This window comes from Thermobia domestica, chromosome 8, assembly GCF_964235325.1.
Source record: "Thermobia domestica chromosome 8, izTheDome1.hap1.1, whole genome shotgun sequence".
Taxonomy (NCBI): domain Eukaryota; kingdom Metazoa; phylum Arthropoda; class Insecta; order Zygentoma; family Lepismatidae; genus Thermobia; species Thermobia domestica.
This window is the reverse complement of record NC_137461.1, coordinates 170,749,615-170,776,231: the sequence shown is the minus strand read 5'-3', so window position 1 is coordinate 170,776,231 and position 26,617 is coordinate 170,749,615. Positions and strand designations below refer to the sequence as shown.

General features: G+C 37.0%; 1 protein-coding gene across 6 annotated transcripts in view; it reads right to left on the bottom strand.

The window, feature by feature from the left end:
• Positions 1-26,617, bottom strand: part of Mo25 (calcium binding protein Mo25) — a 201,628-nt gene that overhangs the window by 124,695 nt on the left and 50,316 nt on the right. For 4 of the 6 annotated variants that reach the window (XR_014132748.1, XR_014132749.1, XM_081769266.1 and 1 more), the window contains one exon: positions 14,012-14,242. The exons of the other annotated variants lie outside the window; for them this stretch is intronic. Coding sequence is in view for 2 of the 4 variants with exons in the window: in XM_081769266.1 (XP_081625392.1) it covers positions 14,012-14,113 (102 nt within the window). In the remaining 2 variants the exon portion in view is untranslated. The remainder of the gene's footprint in view (positions 1-14,011; positions 14,243-26,617) is intronic. 6 annotated transcript variants of the gene reach the window in all.

The window sequence follows — 26,617 nt, the reverse complement described above, 5'->3', positions numbered from 1 at the left end:
TGAATGTTCTGTAAAAACATAACCCTGAAAAATTTTTAATAATCATAGAAAACAACGCGTCCAACATGAGAGCAGCTTTTAAATTAGTAAAACAGAAGTATTCTAGTATAGTATCTTTGGGTTGTCTTGCTCATCTTCTCCATTTGCTTTGTTCTCACATCATCGGATGTCCATCGGTAAAGACATTACTGGGAAGTGTAACTGATGTTGTTAAAACAATCAAACATAGCCATCACCTGCAAGCACTATTTACACAAAACTCAAGGGAGAAAAGGGTTACAATTTTGTTAAAGTTGCCTGAAAAACAAGATGGAGAAACCATTTACAATGCCTCCAAAGTGTGCTTGTCAATAAAACTGGGCTTCAGACGCTCGCGTGAGTGAGGAATCGTCATTACTTTCAGAAATCAAGAAAGTACTTCTTGATGATGCATTCTGGATTTGTATTGAAAACCTTGTAGCCATTTTGAAACATATAGTGGATTTGATTAATTGCTTCGAGTAAAATGAGTATCATATAGACACTTTGCACTCAAAATTTCAGAGCTTTCATCTAATTCCTTTCGAAAAGAGAAGAGCAATCAATGATAGAAAAATTTAAACGAAGAACTGAACTCGGCTTGGGTCCAATTCATCTGGCTGCAGATCTCCTCAATCCCACTTTTCACGGCTGCAAATTGACCGCTGAAGAGTTGCTGGATAGAGTAAACTTCGTTTGTGAAGTTGGAAAACAAATGGGATTAAATTCTGTTTTACTGAGATCACATTTGACTGACTATAGGGACAGGGAAGGAAATTGGGCAAGGAAGTTTTTGTGGGACGGAGTGGAACAAATGAGCTCACTAGTTTTGTGGAGAGGGTTTCGAGACATCACTGAATTAGCTGATGTGGCCATTCGAATCCTTTGTGCTCCGGTTACATCTGCTGCCACAGAAAGAACTCTCTCTATATTTAGTAAAACAATAAATCGTTTATCATTGGAGAGGACAGGAAAACTAACATATCCTTCTTATAACTGGAAGATTTTAAGTAAGAGATTGCCTGAAGTTTCACGGATGCAACACTCAGGACCAGGATCATCAAGGAACAAGTCACCAGCTGTTGGCATGGAACAGAACAAAACACCAGAGACATTGGAAGAGGATACAGAAAAATGGGTGACATAGAAGGAAATGAAGAAGCAAGTAATAGTGATGTTGATATTGAAGAATTATGTAATGATTCCGACTCTGATCTTACGGTTGATTCTGAGTAGAACGGTAAAATTTGTGGTCGTTTTATAGTACTCCAAATATGGTAGAGGTTAATTGCTGTTCTATATTGAATAATTTAAAGTATAAATATTACTGAGTTACTATACAGCTTAATGTTGTTTATCACATTAATATTTTAAATATGTTATTCCAACAAATTCTTTCACAAAGCATTTGTAAACACTTCTAAAAATCAGGAATTAGTTACTTAAGTGTCTTACGAAATGTTATTCCTTATTTTATGGATAATTTTCTTTCAACGGCATTTAGTAAATAATTTAATCCACCAATTTATTACATTTAATTACCTTGATTATTCTGCAACTTTCGTAATTGGTAAATGTGTAATTTTTTTTAAGTTTCTAAGTACTTTCAAGGTTATTACTTTGATATAGTTATATCAACAACTTCGTTGTTACAGTGTAGTTTCTTAAACAGATTAATTTATTAATTCCGTAAACCAGATGTAAAAGTTAAAAAACTTATTGGTCCAATTCTTTGCATACTCGACAATTCAGTACATCTTACTGCCTATACATAAAATACGAAAAATAACATTATTTTGCGTGAAGAAAGTAACCAGCTGTATCTGTAATATCATTTTTTTTAATTATTAAAAAGGTTGTTTTCATTATTACTATTCAAAAAAAAAAAAAAAAAAAAGGTAATGTTAACAATAGATATGTATAATAAAATTGTTGTAAACTTTAGATCTTTAAAATAGGAAAGCAATTATTAATAATTCATTTTCCGTCATTAATAAATTTGGTAAACCAAAAGAAAACGTATTTGTTTAGTAATAGAGATCCTGCTATTACTTAAATACTTTAGTTAGTGTGTTCATCGGTAATTTGAAAAACTGGAGAATGTATTGTAAGATAAAAGAAGATGAGCCAGATTGAAAAAAAAATGGAGAAAGTTTCATGAGAGGCGAACATAAGGAAGAACTTAAATTCCGTGTCATTAATACCAGGAGCTGCTGGCAGGCAGAATACTTAATAATAGTTTATGATTGGTTTGGTGACAACTGACTTCACTTTCTTTAGTCATCATTACGTTCTGTCATAAATTTTAAATTTTTGTGTTGGTTTGATCCACTACCAAATTCTACCGCGTAGTTGACTGGACGCCTCAGGGGCACACTAAGGTAAGAATTCACATGGTAGAATGGATAATTATTTTCCGCCAAGGGTAATAGAAGGAAATTTAGTGTAAGTAGAAAGAAAATTATGGTGAGTAGGTAGGAAATTCGACTGTAATTCTTAATAAATATCAAATTCATTCTTTAATTACTAGAAAAAATGATTACTAAGGTGGTTATTTAGTGATCCTGTTGCAGGTGATACAAATGACCATTATATTTTTCATTGACAACGATAAAGTCTATTTATTACTAACTGTAACATAAAATACCCTCTAAAATACCCATTTTGGGTAAATACCCGGGTATATACCCAGGGTATTTACCTGCTGAAATAAATACCCAGGTACTTTACATCCCTAGGCCTACCTGTGAAGACCCACAGCCTTCAACTTCGGCAGCGGTTGAGGAAAAGGGGGCTACTTCCTGTTCGTAATCTGCAGCGGATCCACGTTTTCCACATATGACAGAATCTTCTTGTCCATCAACTAGTAAAAAGCTCTCCATTAGTGAACAGCTATCATCACTACCGGAAAATCGCAAGAGACGTTTAACGTCACGAACCAGAAGAACTAGAGGGAGTGCGATACTAATATCTTAACCATATAAGACGCAAATTGAAAGAAAAGTGACTTCAGCACACGAACTACCAAAGGAAGGTAGCAAGAAGCTAATGAACCACCACACCGACAAAGAGAAAATACGACCAGACGAACAGGAAAGCACCATTGAATGCATAATTTGTGGTGAAATGTTCAATGAAAGCTGGGTGTAGTGTGAATCCTGCGGTGGCTCACGAACCAGAAGAACTAGAGGGAGTGCGATACTAATATCTTAACCATATAAGACGCAAATTGAAAGAAAAGTGACTTCAGCACACGAACTACCAAAGGAAGATAGCAAGAAGCTAATGAACCACCACACCGACAAAGAGAAAATACGACCAGACGAACAGGAAAGCACCATTGAATGCATAATTTGTGGTGAAATGTTCAATGAAGGCTGGGTGTAGTGTGAATCCTGCAGTGGCTAGGCTCATGAAACTGCAACCCTATCGAATCAACAGATATCCATCACACATGTGATCACTGTGAGCGTCGTGGGTAGGTGTTATTATTGTTCCTTATAAGTGTAGAATATAATGCTTTTCAAATAAGGCAGGTGCAGGTAAATACGTCTAGTTAAGGATGTTTGATTTTTTATGGTCTTACTTTTCATGAAACGCAAAGAACAAGAAATGTGCGTTGCAGAGTAGCCTTTTGTGCGTATAGAAGAAAATGTGGCAATGATGCGACTCACTTCTGTTTTGTACCCAAGGTAAAAGAAAAATAGTGTTACAAAGTGGCGTATTTACTAACACGTGCATTTGATTACGCAAAGTCTAGAACACTATTAGAAACCTGTAATCTTGCAACTGCTTACATCATCTGTATTATACAAACTCAAATATTACTACACAAGATGCTAAAGCAAAAAATAGAATAACCAAAGTTAGGGTTGCCATATTTCAAAAATGCAAATCCAGGACGCTACTAAATTACGAGAATCTTTGAAATGCGTAAAATGAAAACAAGTGTTATATCCTAATTTACTTTCTTCCATTAGATAGAGTTGTTCAAATATTGCGTTATCACATATTTAGTTATTCCGCTAGACCTTCTCCTTAGTTAAGCAAACGTAAACATGATTTACTCCCTTCCCTGGAAAGCAAAAAAAAAAATCCCTCAGGACCTGTTATGTTTCGTGGTTTTCAGAGTCTGTTTCAGCTCATTAAAGGTTTGATGTTTTCCTTCACACGTTGTATACTTTTGTTTCTTCGCTGAAATCGGAGACATTTAATCGTCCCGAGAAGTATTTTCGGGATGCAGATCTCAATTCCGTGAAGATCTCGGATTTTCCAGAACGAATGGCAACCCTAACCAAAGTAGAAGATGTAGATAAAAAAAATAAAATGTAAAAACTATAATCTCCAAACTTGAAGTGAAGTTCCAAACTGAAAAGTTTTAGTCGATAAGAAGAGAAACAAATAATGTCACTCTACTATGACTTAACAAAAAAACATCGATATTACATGGAACATGTGAGACAAATGAAAACATCTTTGTCTTCTGCAGTCAGTCCTGCACAAGCCCTGGCATAGTTCGCTGCACCATGCTTGGTGTTGATTTAGTAGCCATGGAGTCACAAATACTGAAATTACACTTACAAAACAAAATGTTCCTAGACGGACACGAAATAAGGTGTACATTGCTGTAAATAATTGGCAATGTTCGGAGTTAGCACGGTACTAATAACGGATTCTTACCTCTAGTGAAATAATAACGTCTTTCCACGGAGCCTTCCCGAAGCAAACACACTGCACGTCGCATTGTGGTGGTCTCAGCGCTGTCTCCTGTATTCGTCAAATCGAACTTGTACAATCCGCGGCAAAAAACCTGCAACATAAGCATATAAGTTTATTGTGAAATGACGAAGTCTTTTGCTCCAAAATAAGTGTGCACAGGAGGAGACCGAGGTTTATCCTGGCGTGATTCGTTCCACTTAGACGTTTTGTCCATTCCCTGTGCTGTTGGAGCTTCTCCGTGGCTAAGCGGTTAGCGTACGCGCCTCTGGCGTGGGAGACCCGGGTTCGATTCCCGGCGGGAGCTCATGTGGTTCGGATTCCACGTTAATCAGTAGGTCCACGTCTCATATAGCCTCGCTACTGAAAGGGACGCTAAACTAAAAATCAACTCAACTCAACTCCCTGTGCTGTTAGGCGTAGTTTCACAATAAACTTACATCCTCTTGTTGCAGGTTTTCTGCTGCGGATTGTACAAGACCATGGCACATATTGGAGGCGCATTCTAGCAGATTTCGTCGGAAAGGTCCCAGCACTGAACATTTGGCGTATTTAGCTGCACTAACGTACATACCTGCAGTTACCTTATCTTACGTATCCGGTGGTACCCGCCAATATTCGAAATACGTGAAATGTAGCGATTTGTATTGTCACTTGTTTATTTCATTATTTTTGCATTTATGTCGATATCTTCGGTTTTTTTAAATAAAGTTTACATTCCAAATAAATATTTCAGGCTTATTTTGGAACAACTTTACATCTTATTACCAAGAGGCAGCTCAATGTGTTAAAATGTCCCGGGCCCCCTTCTCCTCACCCTTTTCTCCTAAGAATGTGAAGTAATATTCGCATGTTTAACTTGCTAGATTTACTATCGGAAAATACTTTGGACTCTTCAGTTAAATTCTAATTTGCAAAATAAAAAGTTGGGTGACATTAAATTCCCCACCTGAAATTAGGGGAGGCAATGCCCCCGTACATCCCTCTTCCGTCTTGTTACACCACTACGAGTTCTATGATTCCTGATGCAGGCCCTGACCATGATTTCAAAACTTTTGTGTCCGTTCACCACAGGCAGCCAGTATGGAACAGATAATTAGGTTTGAATAAAGGTCAATAATGCGGTCAGCGCTGTAGCATTCACTTGTTCCACTCCTGAATCCAATTTATAAAATATGGTTACTTCCTTTTCCATCGATTCTGCCTGATTTGCTATATGTATGCGATGTGCATTGTTAAATCAGTCTACAAAAGCATTTTTTTCTCGCTACAAGTGAATGATGCAACAGATCAACGAAAGATACAAAAATCGTACCAGGACAAACTACATGAAATCAATAGGTTCCGTTCAAAAACAATGTCACAGGTAAAATATGGACGTTATCAATATTGTTGTGAACATGCTGAAAACATTTTAGACATCAATGTCCAGCTAGGGATACGCAATGTAGAACTGCAACGAATATAATCCTTCTACACAGGATTATACACGAGAATACACAGGATTTACACAGGAAGGACACGAATAGGTACAAAAGAAGAATCAATGAATTATCTGATGAAGACATTCAGATGGAAGACAAGACCTTAATCCTTCATGAATTACAACAAGCATTAGATGACATAGAAGCAAATATGAATGTAGAAGGTGAACAAAACTTTAATTCAATGGAGATTTTATATTAAGCTCCATTCAGGTAGCCAATACAAAGAAAGAAATATGTCCACTGGTAATTAATCGAATTCAATCAGAAAAGAGAAATTCAGAGGTAAAACACGAGAATCTTGAACATGAAAATCCATGCCAGAGGAATCAGGTCTGTAGACGCCACACCGATAACCCGTTAGAAGAAAAGAAACATCTTAATATGAGTCAGGAGATAACTACGAGTCAACAAAAATAGAAGAAAAGGACAGAATAGAAATAATAGAAGTTCAAAGCAAATATGGTAAACAGGTGAGCGTAGAAAATAAAGTAACGAAAGAAAGAAACATAGAAGGAAAACAATACAGAAAAGTAGATAGTAGAACAATAAAGATGTGTAGAGATAAAAGAGAAGGCGAAGAGATGGAATAATTAGTCAAGGAAGAAAAAAAAGAAAAAAGTAGAGGTTGAATTGAAAGCAAAAAACACAAAGAGGGGGAATGATGGAAGGAAATCTAAAGAATTAAAACAAACACAAGTGAAGAAGGGGGTCAAGAAGAAAAAGAATGAGACACAGGTGATAATGATGATCAAGAAAAAAGAAGCTGTAAAAAAGAGAGAGAAAAAGGAGAAATTTTCGTATGATGGTTATTAGTGGTGAAAAAGACATATTAATTAGTGCCACATGACGAAGTGGAAAAAGAAATGAAAAAGTTCCGATAAAAAACAGTTGAATATTTGTTGATTGTAGTTAAGAGAAAAAAACAGTTGAATGTTGATTTCACTCCTATTGCCTATTATTGCGTGTGCTTGAGGGAACCAACACGATATTTTCGAATATCGAAGCTTTTGATATGTTAATGGTGTTGGGTGAATGTCGACAGAATCATAACAAGGCGCGCGGTTGTATGGTGAACAGTTTCCCGATCGTGCTTGGCAGTCGAGAAAAGTATTTCGGCTCTTGGTACTTCGTGTGCAGAGGACTGGGCACGTCCCTCCTCACCACAACGAATGTCAGGAGATCAGATGCCGTGTTCAGGATAAACTGTCTCCCGACATCCTTGTTGCAGTCCATATGGATCAACAAATCTCGACAAGACGATTAGCCAGGGATGCTGCTATTAGCACATGACGGTTTGGAGGATTCTGCACAACAATGCGTTCCATTTTTATCATGTTCATCTGCATCAGGAACTTCGAGAACAAGATTTCTATAACCGTCTGGGGTTTTGTCAGTGGATGAACGCCAGTAACCCATGTTCCACCAGAATATTCTATGGACGGGTGAGGCGACCTTGAAAAATAATGGAGATGTTAACATACACAACACTCACTACTGGTCCAGCGAGAATCCTCACTGGGTACGTGAAGTTGACAATCAACATATCTGGAGTCTAAATGTCTGGTGTGGTATAGTAAGAGGCCAAATAATATTGGTCCCGATTTCTTCGAAAGTACATTAACAGGGGTAAGGGTACGCAACTTTTTCGTGAGATGTTCTTTGTGAGCTCTTGGAAAACGTCCCACTAACAACTCGTGAAATGATATGCTACAACAAGACGGTTGCCCTGCTCATTTTGCGAGAGCTGCTAGATGAACTGTTGCTCGTTTATTCCCAAACAGATGGATCGGAAGAGGAGACCGGTTTCCTGGCCAGCTCGTTTTTCAGACTTGACTCCGCTCAATTTTTTCTTTTGGGGACGTGTCAAGGAGCTGGTTTACCAAGGGCGTCCTACTACAAGGGACGAAATGATGGAGAAGATCCGTAATGTGTGCATGGACTGAGTACAAATGAAGTGTTAAGAGCAGTTAAAAATGTCCCCGTACGTATTCGCATGTGTATCGCAGGTGCTGGACGTCCTTTGAATATTTATTGAGATTTTCTTTAGGTCCAAGTGCGATATATTGATAAGAATGTTCAGAACTTGTAGTTCACGTTATTTATTATTTTCAGTTTATTTATTTGTACTCTTCTTGAACAATTATTTGTGCAATGACTGAAATTTTTTGTTTTCTTTGGATGCTTTATTGCTGGGACTTTATATACAAAATTGTTTCATACGTAGTTTTACGTAAAACCAAAGAGTGTTTTTCTCTATTTTTCTGTTTTAAATTGGTTCTGACTCTGAATTTAAACTACGTATTGTCCTGCAATAATGTTCTCGTTTGTTAATACGTTCACGAGATATGTCGTAACATTTGATACTGAATGCTGTAAAGTTTTCAACAGTACTATTTGATAGAACATGTGTTATCTGGTGTTCTTTTGAAGTCATTGCCAACAACTTGCCATTGTTGTTCTGTTGCTGCAATTCAAGAACAAGTAACACACGTCGATACCAAACCGTAGAATTTAACGAAAAATGTTTCCTGTAAAAGTTGTTTCTTTTCCAATAGTGCTTCCAAAGAAATCGAAATTGATACCACTTTCCATTTGAAATTTTGAGTCGACTCCCTGTAGTAGTATTCCCGCTACGCCACTGGATATGGAAGCATCACTATTTGATTCTTCACATACGATATGGTAATTCAATTCTTTGTTTGAAATGTCTACGTGCACTACGAGCCGTGAAAAATGCCTGGAACGGATGGTCTGATACACCCTGTATACACCAGTGTGTGGAAAGTCCGGAGCCATGGGCAACTCAGTTATGAGTAGAAGTTACACAAAGTGGTGGAATCTTTTCAATCGCACCAGCCGTTTGGGCTCCACACTGGTAAGGTGCCTTATGTTAATAGAAATTAACGTTTACAGTTCAGTAGGTGTTTGAAGGAGTAGATTGTTGTGTAAGAAAACCTAAACACTTCAAATCCGTTTTCCAACAAGGATTTATTGTTGTTATAATAAGGGGTTAAGGAAACCGTCTGCTGCACTGGCAACGTTGTTTTTGACATTTAACATACAGCGATTTACCATTTAGAGCCCAAAAAGCAGGTGCGATTGGGAATATTCCAACATTTTAGATTGAACACCGTCTATTTCTAATACTTTTTTTTTTTTTTTTTTCATTTTTTCATATCTTTACTCAGAAGAGAGTTGGCCTATCGCCCCGGACGTTTGATGCGTCCGATGCTGAGGCTCATATGATTTAGAAAACTTTTAATACTACACGACAGGATTATTGAACACATCTTAAAAGAGTGAGACAATTACAACTCAAAGTATCATAAAAGACATAATAGGATTTTGTAATTTAAAGTACAAGTGTCTTGTTGCGCAATGTAATTCTACAGTGAAAATGACGTATTATATTAGCAGTAAAAGCAGAAGAATGTGATTTGAGTATTAACAGCTAACACGAAAAGTTCTGTATTATCTAAATGCTAAAGCAAACTTCCCGTATAACTGTTGGGGCTGTTTTAATCTTTAATGAAAAAAATGTTAAAAAACGAATGAAAGGTCCTTTCTTAATGAATTCTTTTATTAAACAAACTGTACAATAAAGCTTTTGGTATTGTTTTTCCTCTTTCTTCCTTTTCGAAAACAAAATTAGTGATTTTCATCCATCACATTAAGAATCAACTAACTAAATGAAACTAGGCTGGGAAATGGCTTGCTTCCCAATATTTTTTTGTTTCTTTTTTCTAATTCGAACATTTTATCCTTAGAGTGTAGTGTACTAACCTCCCGTTTCCTTCCACCTTCTTCATTCCACCATTTCATTCATATCTCATCATCACCGTCTTCTTTAACCTAGCCGGCATAAACGTGGGACGTAAAACTCAAAGATGTCATTTCACTTTGAAATATGATTTTGAATACAAAATTATCTCAAATTAGATGTGAACATAAAATTTCTTCATCTCCTGAAAAACTTACGCAGATGGGTGGGATTTGGAAGGGAGGAATGTACTTCTGAATTCATTTTATAAGCACAAAGCAAGTCAATTGAATAATGTATCTTACTCTAAATGATACACTGTTTTGAACTTATCTTAATACAAATTATACGTTATACATAAATATATACTTTGATTTAAGTCTAATAATCTCTATCGGACCAAGCCCATTCAGCCGTCTAAGGCTCTAGATACCGCGCGACTTGATGAATGAAATACAATATTTCATAAAGGCACTTTCAAATGCCAGTAGTTTATTCCCTAATTGATCCAGGGCCATGAAACATAAAGCACAATACACATAATGGACCATAAATCTATTAAATGTATGACTTACGTCCAGTGAGGCATGCGCAGCCTCAGGGGGCAACGGAAATTGAAAATTCGAATTTTTTACCAATACAAATTACTGTGTATTTCTCTTTTACTCGCGCTTCCTAATTTCCACTTTAGAGGTTCTTTTCCCCCCTCCTCTGCATCCCCCCTTAAACAAGGATAATTTTGAAAATCACGCAACCAAAACTCAAAAAATGAACTAGTTTCCAGGATATTTTTCCGCAATAAAGAAAGACGCCATTCTACACCACCCCGATATATTCATACAAATGTTTCTTTTAACTGAAGAAGCTTCCTCCTCCTGGCTATCTGGATAGCATACATGTCTTTGGTGTGGGCGACCCGGCTTCGATTCCCAGCGGGAGCTCATGTGTCCCACGCTGAGCTGTAGTTTCTCGTCTCATATAGCCTCGCTACTAAACGGGACGCTAAACTCAAATCCAATCCAATCTTCAACTGAAAATCATAACAGCAGTAAGAGCGATGTATTTACTGGCAAATATAACCGACAAAAGTCTCACAGAAAAATATAAAAAGTACTGCATTTAAGCCAAGGTATCTTTATATAGTTACTTGTTATCTAGGGCCTAGCTTAGGGTATCAACTCGGAATCTAAAAGGTTAAATTAGTTATAAACTCAAGTGATCATGTAGGGATATATACGAGGCACATGTAAAAGGATATATATATATATATATATATATATATATACAGTGAAACCTCTACTAACGGACACCTCTGTAAAGCGTACACCTCTCATAACGGACATATTTTGTAATCCCCAAACACTGTAATAGGAAAAAAACCATGTTGACAAACCTCTCTAGTACGGACACGGACAGTCTTTTCTGTCTCTTATAGGAATTATTTACCTCCATATTACGGACACTTTCTCTAGAAGCAAGTTGAAAAGTACAGAAAAAATACATTTTCAGAAATGCATACATGTATCACCAAGGAAGCATTGTAATAACATTTTTCCTCGTCAACTGGCTATGCAGAAATTCAGATGAAGCGTCTTTGTTTAACAACACCCTCATATCCTTTGCTTGCATTCCACTTCCACCCAACCTGTTTTAAAATGAAAAGTGATTGACAGTTGCCTGCCATTTGGGATGACACGTCATTCTACTGTTCCGTGTCTTAGTGCCTCTATTTGTAGATGGAAATCTTTTTAAGTCATTCTGCATCGAATAAGCAATAAGGTGTAAGTTGTTGTGAGCTTCCGAAATGCCACGAGAAGCGCTAATGTTAAAATCGAATTGATTGAATTTTCGAAGAATACTGAGGTGTGCGAAGGATAGCTGAAAATTTTTGTATCGGTAAGCACAAGCACCTGAGATAATATAAAACCAAGACAAGTTAATAAAGTTGTGGTGTGAAAATGACAATGAAAATAGTGTCTCATTGCTTTGAACAAAGTTGGTGTGCAAGTGAATGTTTCTGTAGAGTGCGGAATGAAAAAAAAAAAAAAAATCCTGTGTTAGGGTCGATGCTAAAAGCTAAGAATTTGGAGGTAGGAGCAAAAATGAATGTTTCGGATTTCAAGGTCTCGAACGAGTGGTTAGAGAAGTTTCAGATTAGACACAATTTTTTTTTTCAAAGCGATTTGTGAGGAATCCGCAGATGTCGACATACCTACAGTCATAGAACGGTTTGATAAATTACCTTCAATAGTTTGTAATTACATATCACCTTATTTATTAATTTACGTAAGAAAATATCGAAACCTCTCTAAGACGGACACCTCTCTATAGCGGACAATTTTTGATTCCCCACGGCTGTCCGCTTTAGAGAGGTTTCACTGTATATATATATATATATATATATATATATATATATATATATATATATATATATATATATATATATATATATTTACGTGGGTTGACAACACTAATGAAGTTGAGTATGTGCTGAAGCATGCCCTAGTATTTGCAAGAGATAAAATTGTCTGACTGGAGTTCCATGCGTGCAAGTAGCTGTGAGATGAAATGACTGACATAATACAAAATTCCTCCAAATGTGAATTGAGATCTGTCATACGATTTCTGAACGCCAAAGGACAGAACGTAGCAGATATTCATCGAGAATTATATGCTAGCTGTAATCAATAAGGACGAACAATAATAAGCGAAGAGAAGAGCAAATAATAGTGCAGAGAGTTTCGGGAAGGGCGCTAAATGTTCATGACGGTGGACATAATGGAATGCCCAGTGTTCAGATGGACGATATGGTCGAGTGTGTTAATGAGAAAGTGCGATCCAATCGCCCATTCACAATAACTGAATTCGTCAAAGAGTTTTCAGAAGTGTCTGCGAATACACTGCATTATATTGTGACTAACCAGTCGGGTTATCACAAACTGTGAGGAGGGAGCCAAAAATGCTGACAAACGCTCACAAAGAACAAAGAATGACTGCTGCACGTGATTTTTTGACCAGCTGGGAGAAGACCGGGATGACCTCTTTTCTCACACAGTGACGGGGAATGAAAACTGGATATCGTACGTCAGTGGGGAGTTGAAGCAGCATCAATGCAATAGCGGCACTCTGGTTCTCCTTCTCCTAAAGCGAAGAAATTCAAACGAATACCATCAGTTTATAAATCATGGGAACCGTATTTTTGGACTAAACGGGTGTGGTTCTTACGAAATTTTTGGAATCAAGTCGCACAATTACAGATGTGTATTGCCAAACACTAAATAATCTGCGACATGCCATTAAAAATCGGCATAGAGGTGTGCTATGCTGTGAAAATCTTCTGAGACATGACAGCGAAGGCCCACACAAACCTCTCATATTGTTGAGACGATGCAAAGAGTTCGATAGGAACTATCCAATCATCCTCATTACAGTTCCAACTTGCCCCAGTAATTTCTTTCTTTTTCTTCACCCAAAAAGAGGCTTAAATGAGTGCTCAACGACAATGAAATGCTCAAGACCTTGCTGCGGAACTGGCTGCACTCTCAGGCAGAGGATTTCTACACAGAGGGTATACTGAAGCCTGTACCACGCTATCAGAAATGTCCGGAGGTTCGTAGTGACTACGTTGAAAAATAGCCAAGGTACTTGTATATCAGTAACAAATTTCTTCTTCTATTCTTTTCTTAATTTTTAAAAATATTGTCTCTTTTCCCAGATATGCGCTTCGAAGCATTTATTTATTCTGCAAAGATTTTACAAGACGTATCCCAGGTTTAGATGTTTGATCCCTGTCTCTGTTCTATATAGAGAAAACAGGTTACGGATGCAAATACCAACTGTCATACAATCCATTTATTGTAGCTAATATTAACAAAATGACACTAAGAGCTTCTTCCCCCTGTATCTGCTTAAGGATTAACACCCATACCAAATTAGTTGGGTTCATTTGGTTAATTTTCATCTTAACTATGGTAACGTTTAAATGGTACTGCGAAACCACATTTAATGAATATAAAGGAAATATGCTTACTTTCTCGGCTTTTTTATCTCCTCTCTCTAAGGCATTAACAGCTTCTTTCAGAGCCTTCACTACTTCCGCTGGGCTTTTCTGTGATTTTCCGAAGAGAGGCATTATTCACTCCTGGCAGGTCACAAGTCAAACAAACAAACAAAAAAAAAAAAAAACTAAATAATAATAATAATAACACTTATGCCAGGAGAAATCACAACTCCCGTGGACAACACATCAGAACTAGAAACCCTGAAAATGAAAATTTTTAAAATTAGATTCTTAAAAATTGTCGTAGGTATTTAAACACACTGTTTACTTACACACACAATATACAAGTCCCAGTATACACAAGAGCTACTCAGTTTCCACTACACATTTGTGTGCATGAATACGTATTAGCATATATTTGAAGAGTATTTTTTTATATTTAACATATTTGAAGAATACTTTTGAAAACTCGATAAACGCAGAGAAATAACTTTCCCGAAAAACAGATTTTTAAATATCGTATTAAAACATTAGTTATAAATATGAATACAGCACCATACAATATTCTTGTAAGCACCAATCTGCTTATATGTTAGATGATTCAAAACTAAATTTCTCCTTTGATAATTAAAAGCTAGATTTTTTTTTTAAGTAGATAAAGTAAAGAGAAACAATGTTTGTCTATGTTTACAATGAATAAATAATATTTTTCATACGGTATTTTCTATTGTTCATTATTATTTTAAGTATATCTACATTTTGTGTGTGTTTTGTTTTATCATCATTTAGGGGAACGTGGCATATTCTTTACACATGGGTAAATATTTTTTCCCGCCTTCAGTTTTCAAGATATGAAATCGATATTTTGTTCAGATATTACATACACTACGTAGTATGTTTTAGATGATTTTGAGATACAAGCGTTACAATAGGGGCCGCCCAGAGGAGCCCAAACTTTGAAAAATGGGATTTTTTTTAAAAAAAATCCCATTTTCAGGGAATTTCCTCTCTTCAGGTACATGGTACCGAGATGCGAGTGGTACCGTTTGAAACACTGATTCATTCCGAAGAGAACGAGGTACGACTCATGATTTTAGGATAAATAGTGATAATACTGTAGTGTAGATACTTTACTAAACTAATTCTCTAAAAATGTGTAAATAGGGAATTCAAAAATTCGATTTTCTTTGACATATACCTATTTATCCTAGGATCATGATTAGTACCTCGTTTTGTTTCAGATGAGGCTAGGTTTCAAAGGTACCACTCGCATGTCCCTATCGTGCACCTGAGTGAAAAAAATCCCGAAAGAGAGAAAATTTATCATGAAAAAAAAACTTTTTTCAATTTGCACGGATTTTCCCGCTTCTGGTAAACAATACGGAAATTTGATTGGTACAGTTGGAAACATTGTTTCATTACAAATACAACGAGGTACGAACCATGGTCCTAGGATAAATAGGGATGTGTCAGGATTTTTTTTAAAAGCTCTAAAATTTTACCTTTTTCCTTCTTCCATGTTTGTGACGTCACTGTCCCCAGGCATCGCACGCGTGACAGAAAAAATGCCCACGAAACATGTTCTTTGATGCTTCCACGCTTGAATGAATGTAAAAAACCCGGGGTGAAAAGCTTTACTAGAGATTTATAAAGCAAATTCCGCAGGTCAATGCCATGGTCGATATATAAGCCATAAAGAGTAAAACGGTTAATCAGAACAACCCTGGTTTATAGTTATTACTAGAGAACGCAAGAAGTTGCCTTGTACATGGCAGTTGTATGTGCAAGAAATTGTATTTGTTGAGGAGTAAATTATCCTTTTTTTAAATCTAGAATATTTCGAGATTTTTAGTTACAACTTTACCTATATCTTTTTTATTAATGCAAAGTTCAAATGTTTGTTAGAACATAGTAATTTTCATGTGTGTAATACTGGAGAAATTCCTAGTATTATTTCTCCAGTATTACGTAATAATTTCCAATACATTTTCAGTATTTTCAGTATCAACATGAATTTCCAGTAGATTTCCAGTATTTCTTGTATCAGTTGAAATACTGTTTCAGTAATAAATGCAATATAAATGCAATGATCGAGTGTATTTTCAAAATCTTACAAAATTACCAATTCGAGAAAAAATTGGTTGCGCAGAGCTAAGATAGGACGAATTAGAGAGTTAGAAGCTAGATTCAAACCCAACATAAAAATGCACCAATGTTCGCTTATTGCCACGTGCACAAAATAAACCCACGGTTAAAAAGTTCATGTGGATAATATCACAGTGTAGAATACGTTTCTTTCCTTTTCCCGGGCTTCCATCCTTTTTTCAGAAGTAATGAGATTTATTTGCTCTCGAACAAGAACCTGAAGATTTCCCTCTGTCGCGTTCACGTAGCTGAATTACACTAGTACACATGTCATGGCTGTTTTCGAATATAAATTCAATGTATTAGGTTTGTTTGAAAATACGCTACAAAACGGACACGAGTAGAATAGGGAAACCTATCATTGAGTAAGGGACTTTCTCACTACTTAAATGCATGATTTCAACTCTGCTTATCATTTTCGGGCATATTCTTCCTGAAGTCTATATAGTATTTGGAATATGACAAAATGAAACATCAGACAAGGTATATCAAAAGAAGATCGAACATTTCTTACATATAAAATGAAAAATGACACATACAGCTTGATACTTGAAAAAGAGATACGAATAAAAACATCTGTCGACGTCATTCCCATTAAAATAGGAAAACAAACTGCAAATGTATCGGAATGTAGGAAAAACCCTCACAAAATCATTCACGCACTTGAGTGAAAATTAAAGAGAGAATTCTTTTTTTATTATTAAACTGCATTTTATTGTACTTATTTGATATTGTAATTCCTGACAGTACCTTATGTTACCAAACTTTCGCCTCTTGCCTGGAGCCTTCTTTATGAAGGATAGCAATAGAAGAAAACGTAATAAAAAAGGAACAGACTCTCCAGAATAGAAAAATGAAACAAAAGCATCTATCAATAGTTGCCGGTCACTCATCTGTAAGAGCCGGTCACTCATCAGCACCTGTAAAATGGTGGGTCTGACAAGTAAGGGACCATATCGTTGTCGCGCAAATCAGATGCAGACATACGCCATCTGATTGAGCATGAAAAGATATGGAGAACACAAAAATTTAAGGTGCTAAGGGCCATAGGGAGCGGAACGAGGAAAGAGGAAACATTGAATGTCGGCAAAATTGGAGGAAGTCAGGAATGACGGGAAAAGTTAATTTCGTGCAAACAGGGAAAGTCAACCAAAAGAAAGAAACTAAACATAACAAGGGCATCAAGGACGAAGAAAGATCATAATCAGGGTTGCCATCCGGACCGCAGTGTTGCCAGCGCTGCATAATATTGATATGGAAGGTATAGCACAGTATAGCAATTCATGCACAAGAAAAAATATTAGTAACACAAAAGACAATTGAAAAGACTCTGTACACGTGCGTAAAAAGGCTTAACGTAGTCGTGAGTGAATATTACACCCGCGTGAATACAAATGGAGGAAAACAGAGAACAGTACGCACCATTTGTAGTTTAATTGCAGTTGACGTGAAGATCACAAATGAATGCGTGATCAACACACAAACATTTCTCGCAGTGAGCACAGCGGATGAAAGCAAGCTGGTCACACGCGTCTCTGCAGCATTCCTCTGTGAGCACTTTTTCAAAGCAATATGCAGAAGGTGTTTCAAACTGTGCAGGATGTTCACTGGAGTAGCCACATTTGAAAAACGCAAAGCGTATCATCTTTTGGAATCGCCTAGAGGAAAACTGGTAATGAACAAATGACTGAAGGCGGAGAAAATTTTCACGTTGCCACACATTAATACTGGAGAACTCTAACGTATCTGTGATGAACTTCACCATATTTTTGAATGGACGAAAGAACAACACATCAGCAGGTTGTATAAGGCCTGTACATTTCGGAGGAATCACCTTTTTGTAGAACTGAACACCGTCAGGAACTGTCATGTTGTAAAGAGTGTCATCCTTGTTTGGAGTCCAGGAGTCAACCAAAAGCAAAACACGATCCTTACCCTGAAGATCGGGCCACAAAACATCTTCCAGAAAGATTTGCAAACCTCGTTTGGTCATATTCGCTGATCTGCTTGCATATGCTTTCACATTGGGGAATTCAGCGACCATGCGCGTTGGAAAGTTACCACTGGGTTCCGAAACAAGAACATACATGTGTGGAAGCAATGTACCGTCCATCCCAATCACCGGCATAATCATAGAGGAATGCGTCGTTGCGGTAACTGAACCTACGGCACCAAAGATTGGGTTGCTTCCTTTAATGGCAAGGGTTTTGCCTGAATGCAACTCTTTAGCAAATCTCGACTGATTTGTATTAAGGACCTGCTCTGGAGTCAACTCGTGCTCTACAATGAAAGGCTTGATCTCGTTAACAAAGTCTGTGGCGGATGCTTGAACTGCAGCAGTATCAACGGCGACTCATGTACTAACTTTATGTGTAATCTTGCGCGAAACCAGTTTGTTTTTTCTTTTGAAGCGCGTGATCCATGATCTGGACGCTGTGAATGATAATGTGTTGTGTGGATCAATTTCTTTCTTAATATTCATGGCCCAGATACGTATTGTGCGGTCGTGAATAATTGCATTGCATTGTCTCATTGCAATGAAATGCTCGAGTACAGCACTATGTAAGCGTTTCTGTAAGGAGTGCCGGCGTTTGCAAGGTGTTGTGAGTGTCTTTTCAAATTTTTTAAGACGGTTTTATTTTTTATTTTGCGTTTTGTGCCATAACGCTAGTGAATTTTAGACGCGGTGACATATCGATCGCTAACCCAGGAGGACACAGCTGGGGGGCTCCGGCCCTGTCGGCTGCTTGGTCCAGATCTTGTATGCATCGGCCAAGTAGTTGTTCGGGAATTTTGTGAACTGTTTTTTTGGTGGAGATGGAGCATAAGATGACGACCCAATGCTTTCGTGGTGGATTGGTGGACTTCGTTCTGGTTGCAACATTGTTTTTTTCTGCTAACGCTGTATTATCACCGAAATCACTTTCAATGACCTCAACATCTGTCCCATCTTCATCCATCACTAATGTGTTAACTCATCTACAACACTTTCTTCGTTCCACAACTGTGTTTTAATCTGCTCTGTAACGGTAAGTTCCTCCCGCGTTGGTGATTCTTGTGAAATGCCGAACACATCTGCTAACAACTTCACAACTACAGATTGTCGCATTTTGCACACATATGACGCGCCTAGTAAATCGCACTCGTGCCTGCTGGATAATAAACAGAATTGGTTCAATATATGACGACAACGTCTTACAATCTTTGTGCTCTACCTACGTTCAAATCACTCGCTTCTCCTATTCCAATAGCAGATCAATATTGATCTAGTATGGTATTTTTCTAATATATCATTAACAAAACCACACGCAACAAGTGTACAAATCAGTTTCCAAAGTATCCCCGCACTCGGTCCAATGCCACTTCCTGACTGCCCTTTGTGGTGGCACACACAGAACAATTTTCGCTCAATACTTGTACTTCTACAACAACAAGCACAAGTTGTGCCTCGCGCCTTTAAGTCCCACACTCTCTGCTCACTTCCTACAAATGCGCCCCCTATCTACGTAGTTGCCTGTGGCCCATAGCATGACAAATTACTTCGTACTCTTTTATTTTGTAGTTCCACGCCATCTGATTTTGTCTTCTCTGATAAGATCACTGCTTGGACAATCTCGAAGGAAAACCATGAGTACACATGTGAAAAACATGTGCACATTGTATTTTATGAACAAACAAAAAAAAAAACGTTCGGTTAGTTCTTATAGCGATTGCCATGGAAACAACAGAAACAAAAAATGTCCCCGTATTTTGGAGGCGTCCATACACTTGTCTCCCACCGAGTTTGGTGACATATATCCTACCTACGGCGAGGCGGCGTTTGCGGTTTTTTGTCTACGAAATCAGCGAATACGCAATATACACTGCATCGTCAATTAGCCGGGTCTTCTTTCAGTCTTTTTTATTTTTCTAGTCAAGGATACAATCAGGGGTTTATATCTTTAATTCCGAGGCCACATCGGCACTTTCGGTGAGACTAGGACAGATGAGGCAAGCAGGTTTGGTCCGTGCTACCATATATCATCCCGACATTCGCCTTGTGCAATGACGGCTTATAAGGCACAATATGCAGGATGGCCGGCCGAAATTTTTTCTCTATTAATATCCAGACTGGGCCGATAGTGTCCCGGATGGATGAGTGGTTAAGCTCTTCGCTTTGTATTCAAGGGATCCCGGGCTCGATTCCCGGTGGGGACACAAAAGGTTCGGATCCCTCGTTAAACTGTAGCTCCCGTCCTTTATACGTCATTATCATCCCATAGAAGGCAATAGCAAACCACCATGGGTTCATCCAGCCCAGGGACCTTCAGGTCAAAACCTGTCTTCGGGCAGAACACCGATCATCATGATCATGATGGAACGATGCACCCAAACACTTTCGTTTCTGTGTTATCATGTGTACCCCCTTCACTTTCATGTCTATATTTGTCCTCCCTCGTGTACATTATTCACTCACGACTATCGTTAAACCTTTTTACGCACGTGTACAGAGTCTTTTCAATTGTATTTATTGTTACTAATATTTTTCCTTGTGCATGAATTGCTATACTATGCTATACCTTCCATATCAATGTTATGCAGCGCTGGCAACACAGCGGTCCGGATGGCAACCCTGATTATGATCTTTCTTCGTCCTTGATGCCCTTGTTATGTTTAGTTTCTTTCCTTTGGTTGACTTTCTTTCCCTGTTTGCAAGAAATTAACTTTTCCCGTCATTCCTGACTTTCTTCAGTTTTGCCGACATTCAATGTTTCCTCTTTCCTCGCTCCGCTCCCTATGACCCTTAGCACCTTAAATTTCTGTATTCTCCATATCTTTTCATGCTCAATCAGATGGCGTATGTCTGCATCTGATTTGCGCGACAATCATATGGTCCCTTACTTGTGAGTTGTATATTCTTTTGTTCCGGGACAGAAGGTTGCGAGCTCATGTTAAAGCTTCTGTTGTGCCAATACTGTATGTAATTTTTACTTCTCCCATTCCTTGCTTAGGTAACCCTATCAATGTTAAGCATCGGTTTCTTTAGAAAAATAAATGATTGTCAAAAACAAGTAGTTACATCTCATTTTTGACTTCAAATAATGAATGAGTAATTATGATTTAATGGAGGCCTCAGCAACGAAGTAGGATCTAAGAATTCTTCAGTTTACAATATAATGTTTCTTTAGAGATGCAAGGGCTCGGAAAAAAACCGGCTTTTTTGGAAAAAAACTCGGTTTTTTCTGCTTCGCTTTTTTGCTTGGGAAATTTTGGGCTTTTTTGAAAATTCTGCTTTAAATTGATAAACCAGATTTTGTTTCGCTTCTCTAAAACACAAAAAGTCATTTAATTAGTGGTTGATGCCGATAATAATATAAAACCTCGAAAATAAACCATGAATTTCGAAAAGATATTTCAAACAGTTTTACTTCTCAACATATTTACATTATGAATTCCAAAGGATTAACCAATGTATATAATAAGATTTTTTTTAACCTCCTACATACAAAAGTAAGCAGGGTTGGCAAGAGCCATGGTTGTTTTTGAAAATGCCAAAAACCCGTTTTTTGGGGGGAGTTTAAACTAGGCTTTTTTGGTTTAAACCAGGTTTTTTTGGGTTTGGATATTTTGCTTTATGTATTTATATTACATATTGACAGAAATAAGTTTGTTTCGCCTTGGTGTTATTATGCAACAACGGGGTTATGCTGGAAGAGGTCACATAAGCTTAAAGAAGTCCGGTCAGTAAATTTCTTAAATTGAGAAACTCCCGCCCTAGCCATCAGGAAAATCCCGTCATTACTCTAAATGTAAAACAATAACGGAAAAAATCCTGTTATTGCTTTGCATGTAAAATTTAAAGGTCAACGTATCATAATCAGTACGCTAAAACTGAGGTATTAAATTACAAATTTAGTGCGTACATATTATTGAAAATACAATCCAAGCTAATGTTGGAAGCTACGTAGGCAATCGATAAATTTTGTCAATTTATATCAGTATATTTAAGCAACCTTGGCTTCTTTATAAAACAACAGGCATTCAGGCATGCAGAAATATACAATTTAGTTTCGTTTCGTATGTTCAGGCTTAACATCCTTACGTAATACCGAGGTTATCAAGGAGAAGACTTTCGCTTAAAGTGACATCCGAACCGCTACTTTGTTTACGCATGAAAGAAGGGTTGTGGTTCGACCGAGAATTGAACATGGGACACCTTGATTAAAAGGTGAAAAGGAAATAAAACTAATGCAGATGATTTGATGTATGGAAACGTCACCATGAAGTTCACACGATTCGCATTTTTCGTACCTTTTATTTTTTTTTCGGTTTAAACCAGTTGTTTATTTAAAAAAAAAAGAAGAAAAACAGCTGGTGTAAACCAGCCAACCCTAAAAGTAAATACTTCTTTTAAAAAAAATACTCAAATAAGTAGCAAAATTCTATGTAGTATTTTTACTTCAAAATATTCCATACCCTCTTTTTGGAACAAAATAAAATTAAAATAAAACATAAGAAAAATACTTAGATTTATATGATACACTTAAAGGCTGCCCACCTAGAGCTTTTGGTTTTGTATATTCTTGAAATTCTACAGTTTTATATAAGCACCATCACGGTTTATTCAGTCCTCAAGTTTTCTGTATTTTTAACAAGAGGGATTGAACATGAAGGGTGTGAGATAAGAACATGGTAACCCATAATTTTACTATTTTAAGAAATTAGAAATTTTCTGCTGCACAATCCATTTTGAAAGTCGGAAAGCTGATTTTTCACATAAGTCTATACATGAGGGATTAAACGAAGCGGTATGCGTTGCTGCCTATCTGATGCTGCGTAACTCAGCAATTGAAAATGTGTTAGTTACCATGTTCTTGGCTCACACCCTTCATATCATTATGGAACTCTCCCCACCCCACCAACACACACACACACAAAAAAAAAGGACTACGGAATATATTTAAGTTAAGATAAATACAACTGCACAACATACATGATTGACTGGAGCTTTTGCGCTTCTATCGAGAAGTCCGGAATTCAACTCAGCATTCGACCATTCTGAGAAAACTTTTCTTCATTCCATCTATGAAGTAGAAATAGTGCGTGTACTGTGAGTTGGCTGACTTCATTTCTTATTGTTTTTTAAATCGTTATTATTACTAATTACCAGCAGTGACGGTTTTGCAAGGGTTAGGGGGGGGGGGGGCGGTCTTTCGGACTGAAGCCTGTTCCCCAAAATTACGAATGTCTAAAACAAACGAAATATCTATTAGTTATGCCTTTACTCATTAACTTTAAGCTGCCGTCAAATAAAAATTACGAATGTTTAGAAAAACTAAACATTAGTAGGAAAAAAACCCTCCTAAAATACTTTTCTAAATCCGCCACTGATTCTCAGTATAAAATGATCTTCAAGGTTGTATCCGGAAGATTATCGCTAAATATATAAACGAAACGAAATACAGTATTAGTTATGCCTGTAAGGAGATTTTAGAAAATGAAACAATCAGAGAAACCCGTCCCAAAGTACGTTTCTAAGTCCGCTACTGATTATTTGTATAAATTAGTATTCAAGGTTGTATCCGGAAAATTATTGCTAAATCGTTGCACAGCTACAGTATAAGAGAAATGTGGAAGTACGGTTAGACGGATATATTGAAAAACGTACGCTTTGACGGATATATAGAAAAACGTAAGTTTAACTTCTGCGTTAGAAGCTAGAGTACTCAGCTCTTAGAAATGAAACAGACGACAAACTGAAATGATATCGAGAAGAAAAAATATCGATAACTCAAAAGTTAAAATAAAGTTAAATAGCCTCTAAAATTTCCCTCAAATACTACATTCTTCATGTTAGCTTTAATTCGTAAAACATGTGCTCCATCCATCTTCATGGTGAATTTTAGAGTGAAATATGGCATTTAGGTCATGGAATTCTTATCTAAGTATAGAATATACTATACGAAAGCTATTTAGATAGAAAAATCATGAAAATGAAAAAAGCCAAAATTTCCAAAATTCTCGTTTTTTCCCAAAAAAGCCGGCTTTTTATGTGAAAAAAACCATCGATTCAAAAAAGCCGGCTTTTTTGCATCTCTATGTTTCTTTCACATTTTTTGAAAAGTCTCAAACCGGTTGTTCTGCTTTAACATCCTTCATATGTTTCTCCGCCCGTATCTTCAAAATTTTTTTCGTTATGCCTATATATTACCCTCCACGCAATTGCACTTCATCTCGTATACTCTCGATTTTTCCATTAGGATTGGTGTAATATCTCCTAAACTAGGTAAAATTATTTTCCGAAATTTCTGGGAGTTTTTGTACGCAAACCATTCAGAGTAAAAATCTTATTCAATACCGTTCTCAATCTGAGGAATGTAAGTAATCCACCTGATTTTTTGCCTGTAGTCCTGTCTTCAGGACTGTCGGAACGTAGATTCCTTCTAACGTGACTGTGCCATCTTAATAAAGAAGTATATCTCATCAGAGTACCTAACTACCTCTTTCTTTAAATCAGATTCTAATGAAGAATGCTTTGCAGCACAAAGTAATGTTTTTCTGTATATTGACATTGATCACTAATGAATGTAAGGATTTATAATGTACATATTTTCTGATTTAGTTTACTGATTAAGAAATTCAATTGTTAATCTTCTTTGTATAGAAATATCCCATCATCACCATTGCCGTGGTAATAGATGATATCAGGAGTATCATTCTGCAAAGAAAAAAATGAAAATCACTATCGTGTTGATGCGCCAATTACTAGGTGTTTGCGCAACAAATGAAGTGAAACGCTAATAACGATAAGAAGTAAAAAGATTAGAATGCCGATGGTTACGATAGTCCAGGGAAAGGTGATATGAAATTGAAATTCGTGAAAATGATCTTAAGTTATTTTGTTCTCGTTTCAGGATGGTTTGCATCGAGGTTATAGATTGCTGAACATTCTGGAGACTGACAGTAAAACTGAGATCAAAATTCTCAAGTAGAGTCCGTTCTACTGTAAAGTAAATGTGTCTTCTTCGGAGATGCTCAAAAGTCACGTTTGTGAAGGCGCTGAAATAATAATTCCAAGTCTGAAAGTTGTTGTTTTAAATTAAATGACGACTATGACGAGATTGTCGGCGAAAGATGTTTACAGGGTGTACTAAAATTCCAAAATGAAATTTCGTGACTTTTTCGTGACCTTTTCTTTACCAAATCATAAAATTTCCTAACATTTTCAAAAGCGAATTTGGGTGCGAATTAGGCCGAATTTTCATCCACGCGATAGAAATGTACTTTTCTTGCGATTTGGTAGCGTCTAAATCCGACCATAGACATTTTTGGTGGTGAGTTTTGACGTTTTATAGAACAAAGTTTTCCAATCTGTACTTACATTTGTACAACTAAAAATCGTGACCCCAAAGTTAAATTTTGTGACTTTTTCGTGACTTTCGTGACCGTTTTCTGATTTCGTGACTTTTTCGTGACATTCGTGACTTTCGTGACCAATAGACACCCTGTGTTATCTTTTCAGGTAGGGTTGTCCAAAATTAATTTCGGCTGGTCGGAATGGAAAGAACTTGAGAACTGGTCGAGTGGCCCATGTTATAACGTAAAATATGGTACGATTTCCTGTTGTGGTTCACTTCAAACGTAGTGTACTTTCTGCTCTTAAAATGCAATAACATTTGAAAATAAGTTTGCGAAATATTCAGGGTCGAAAGTAGGCTTTTTTTTCTTTTAACACTTATAAAACCGGGGTATTTTCTAAAAAGTTACCCAGAAAACCGCCCATTTTTGATATTTTTCATTAAAGGATTACAAAATATTCTACTGCTCAGTAGTTGTGTTTATTACATCAAATTATAGGTCACTGCCTCCTCTACATCCATAAACAAACACTGCAACCATACATGCATACTTAGCCGAGCTATAACTGTTTAGGTTTGACATTATTTTCAATATGGGAAAAAAACTTCGTGGTTTGAGTTCGTAAGCGTATTTAACCTTGGTATGAAATATTCTGGCATGCAAAGCCTACACTGCATTCAGGGTACTTCCATGTTGTTTTGTTTTGCATTATTTTGCCTTTACTTGTCTCTTTAAACCTCATGCGAGCATACCTGCAAAACAAACCCTCTGCAACATGCTACCCGCTCAAAACTACTTATTGTTCTCGCTTTCTGCCTACAATGAAGTTCATTTTGTCTCACAAAAGTGTAGCAGCATGCAGAGGTATCCACATCGGCGTTGTAAAATAATTTTTAGCTTGTTTGGAACGCAATAAGCGACGCTATATAATAAAATTAGCCTGCTCGTGCTGTGCACGAGCATGGCCTTCAGTAGGTTAACACATGCAAGACGTCCTCTGTAGATTGAAAGGGAAGGCTAAGATATTTTGTATAGGCGTTCCATTTGTGCAAATTTAATACGCTGCGAAATTCAATCAAATTTGTTTTTTCTACAAAGAGAAGAAGAGATGAAAATGTGGTATCGTCCGTGGATTCAATGATTTTCACCTGC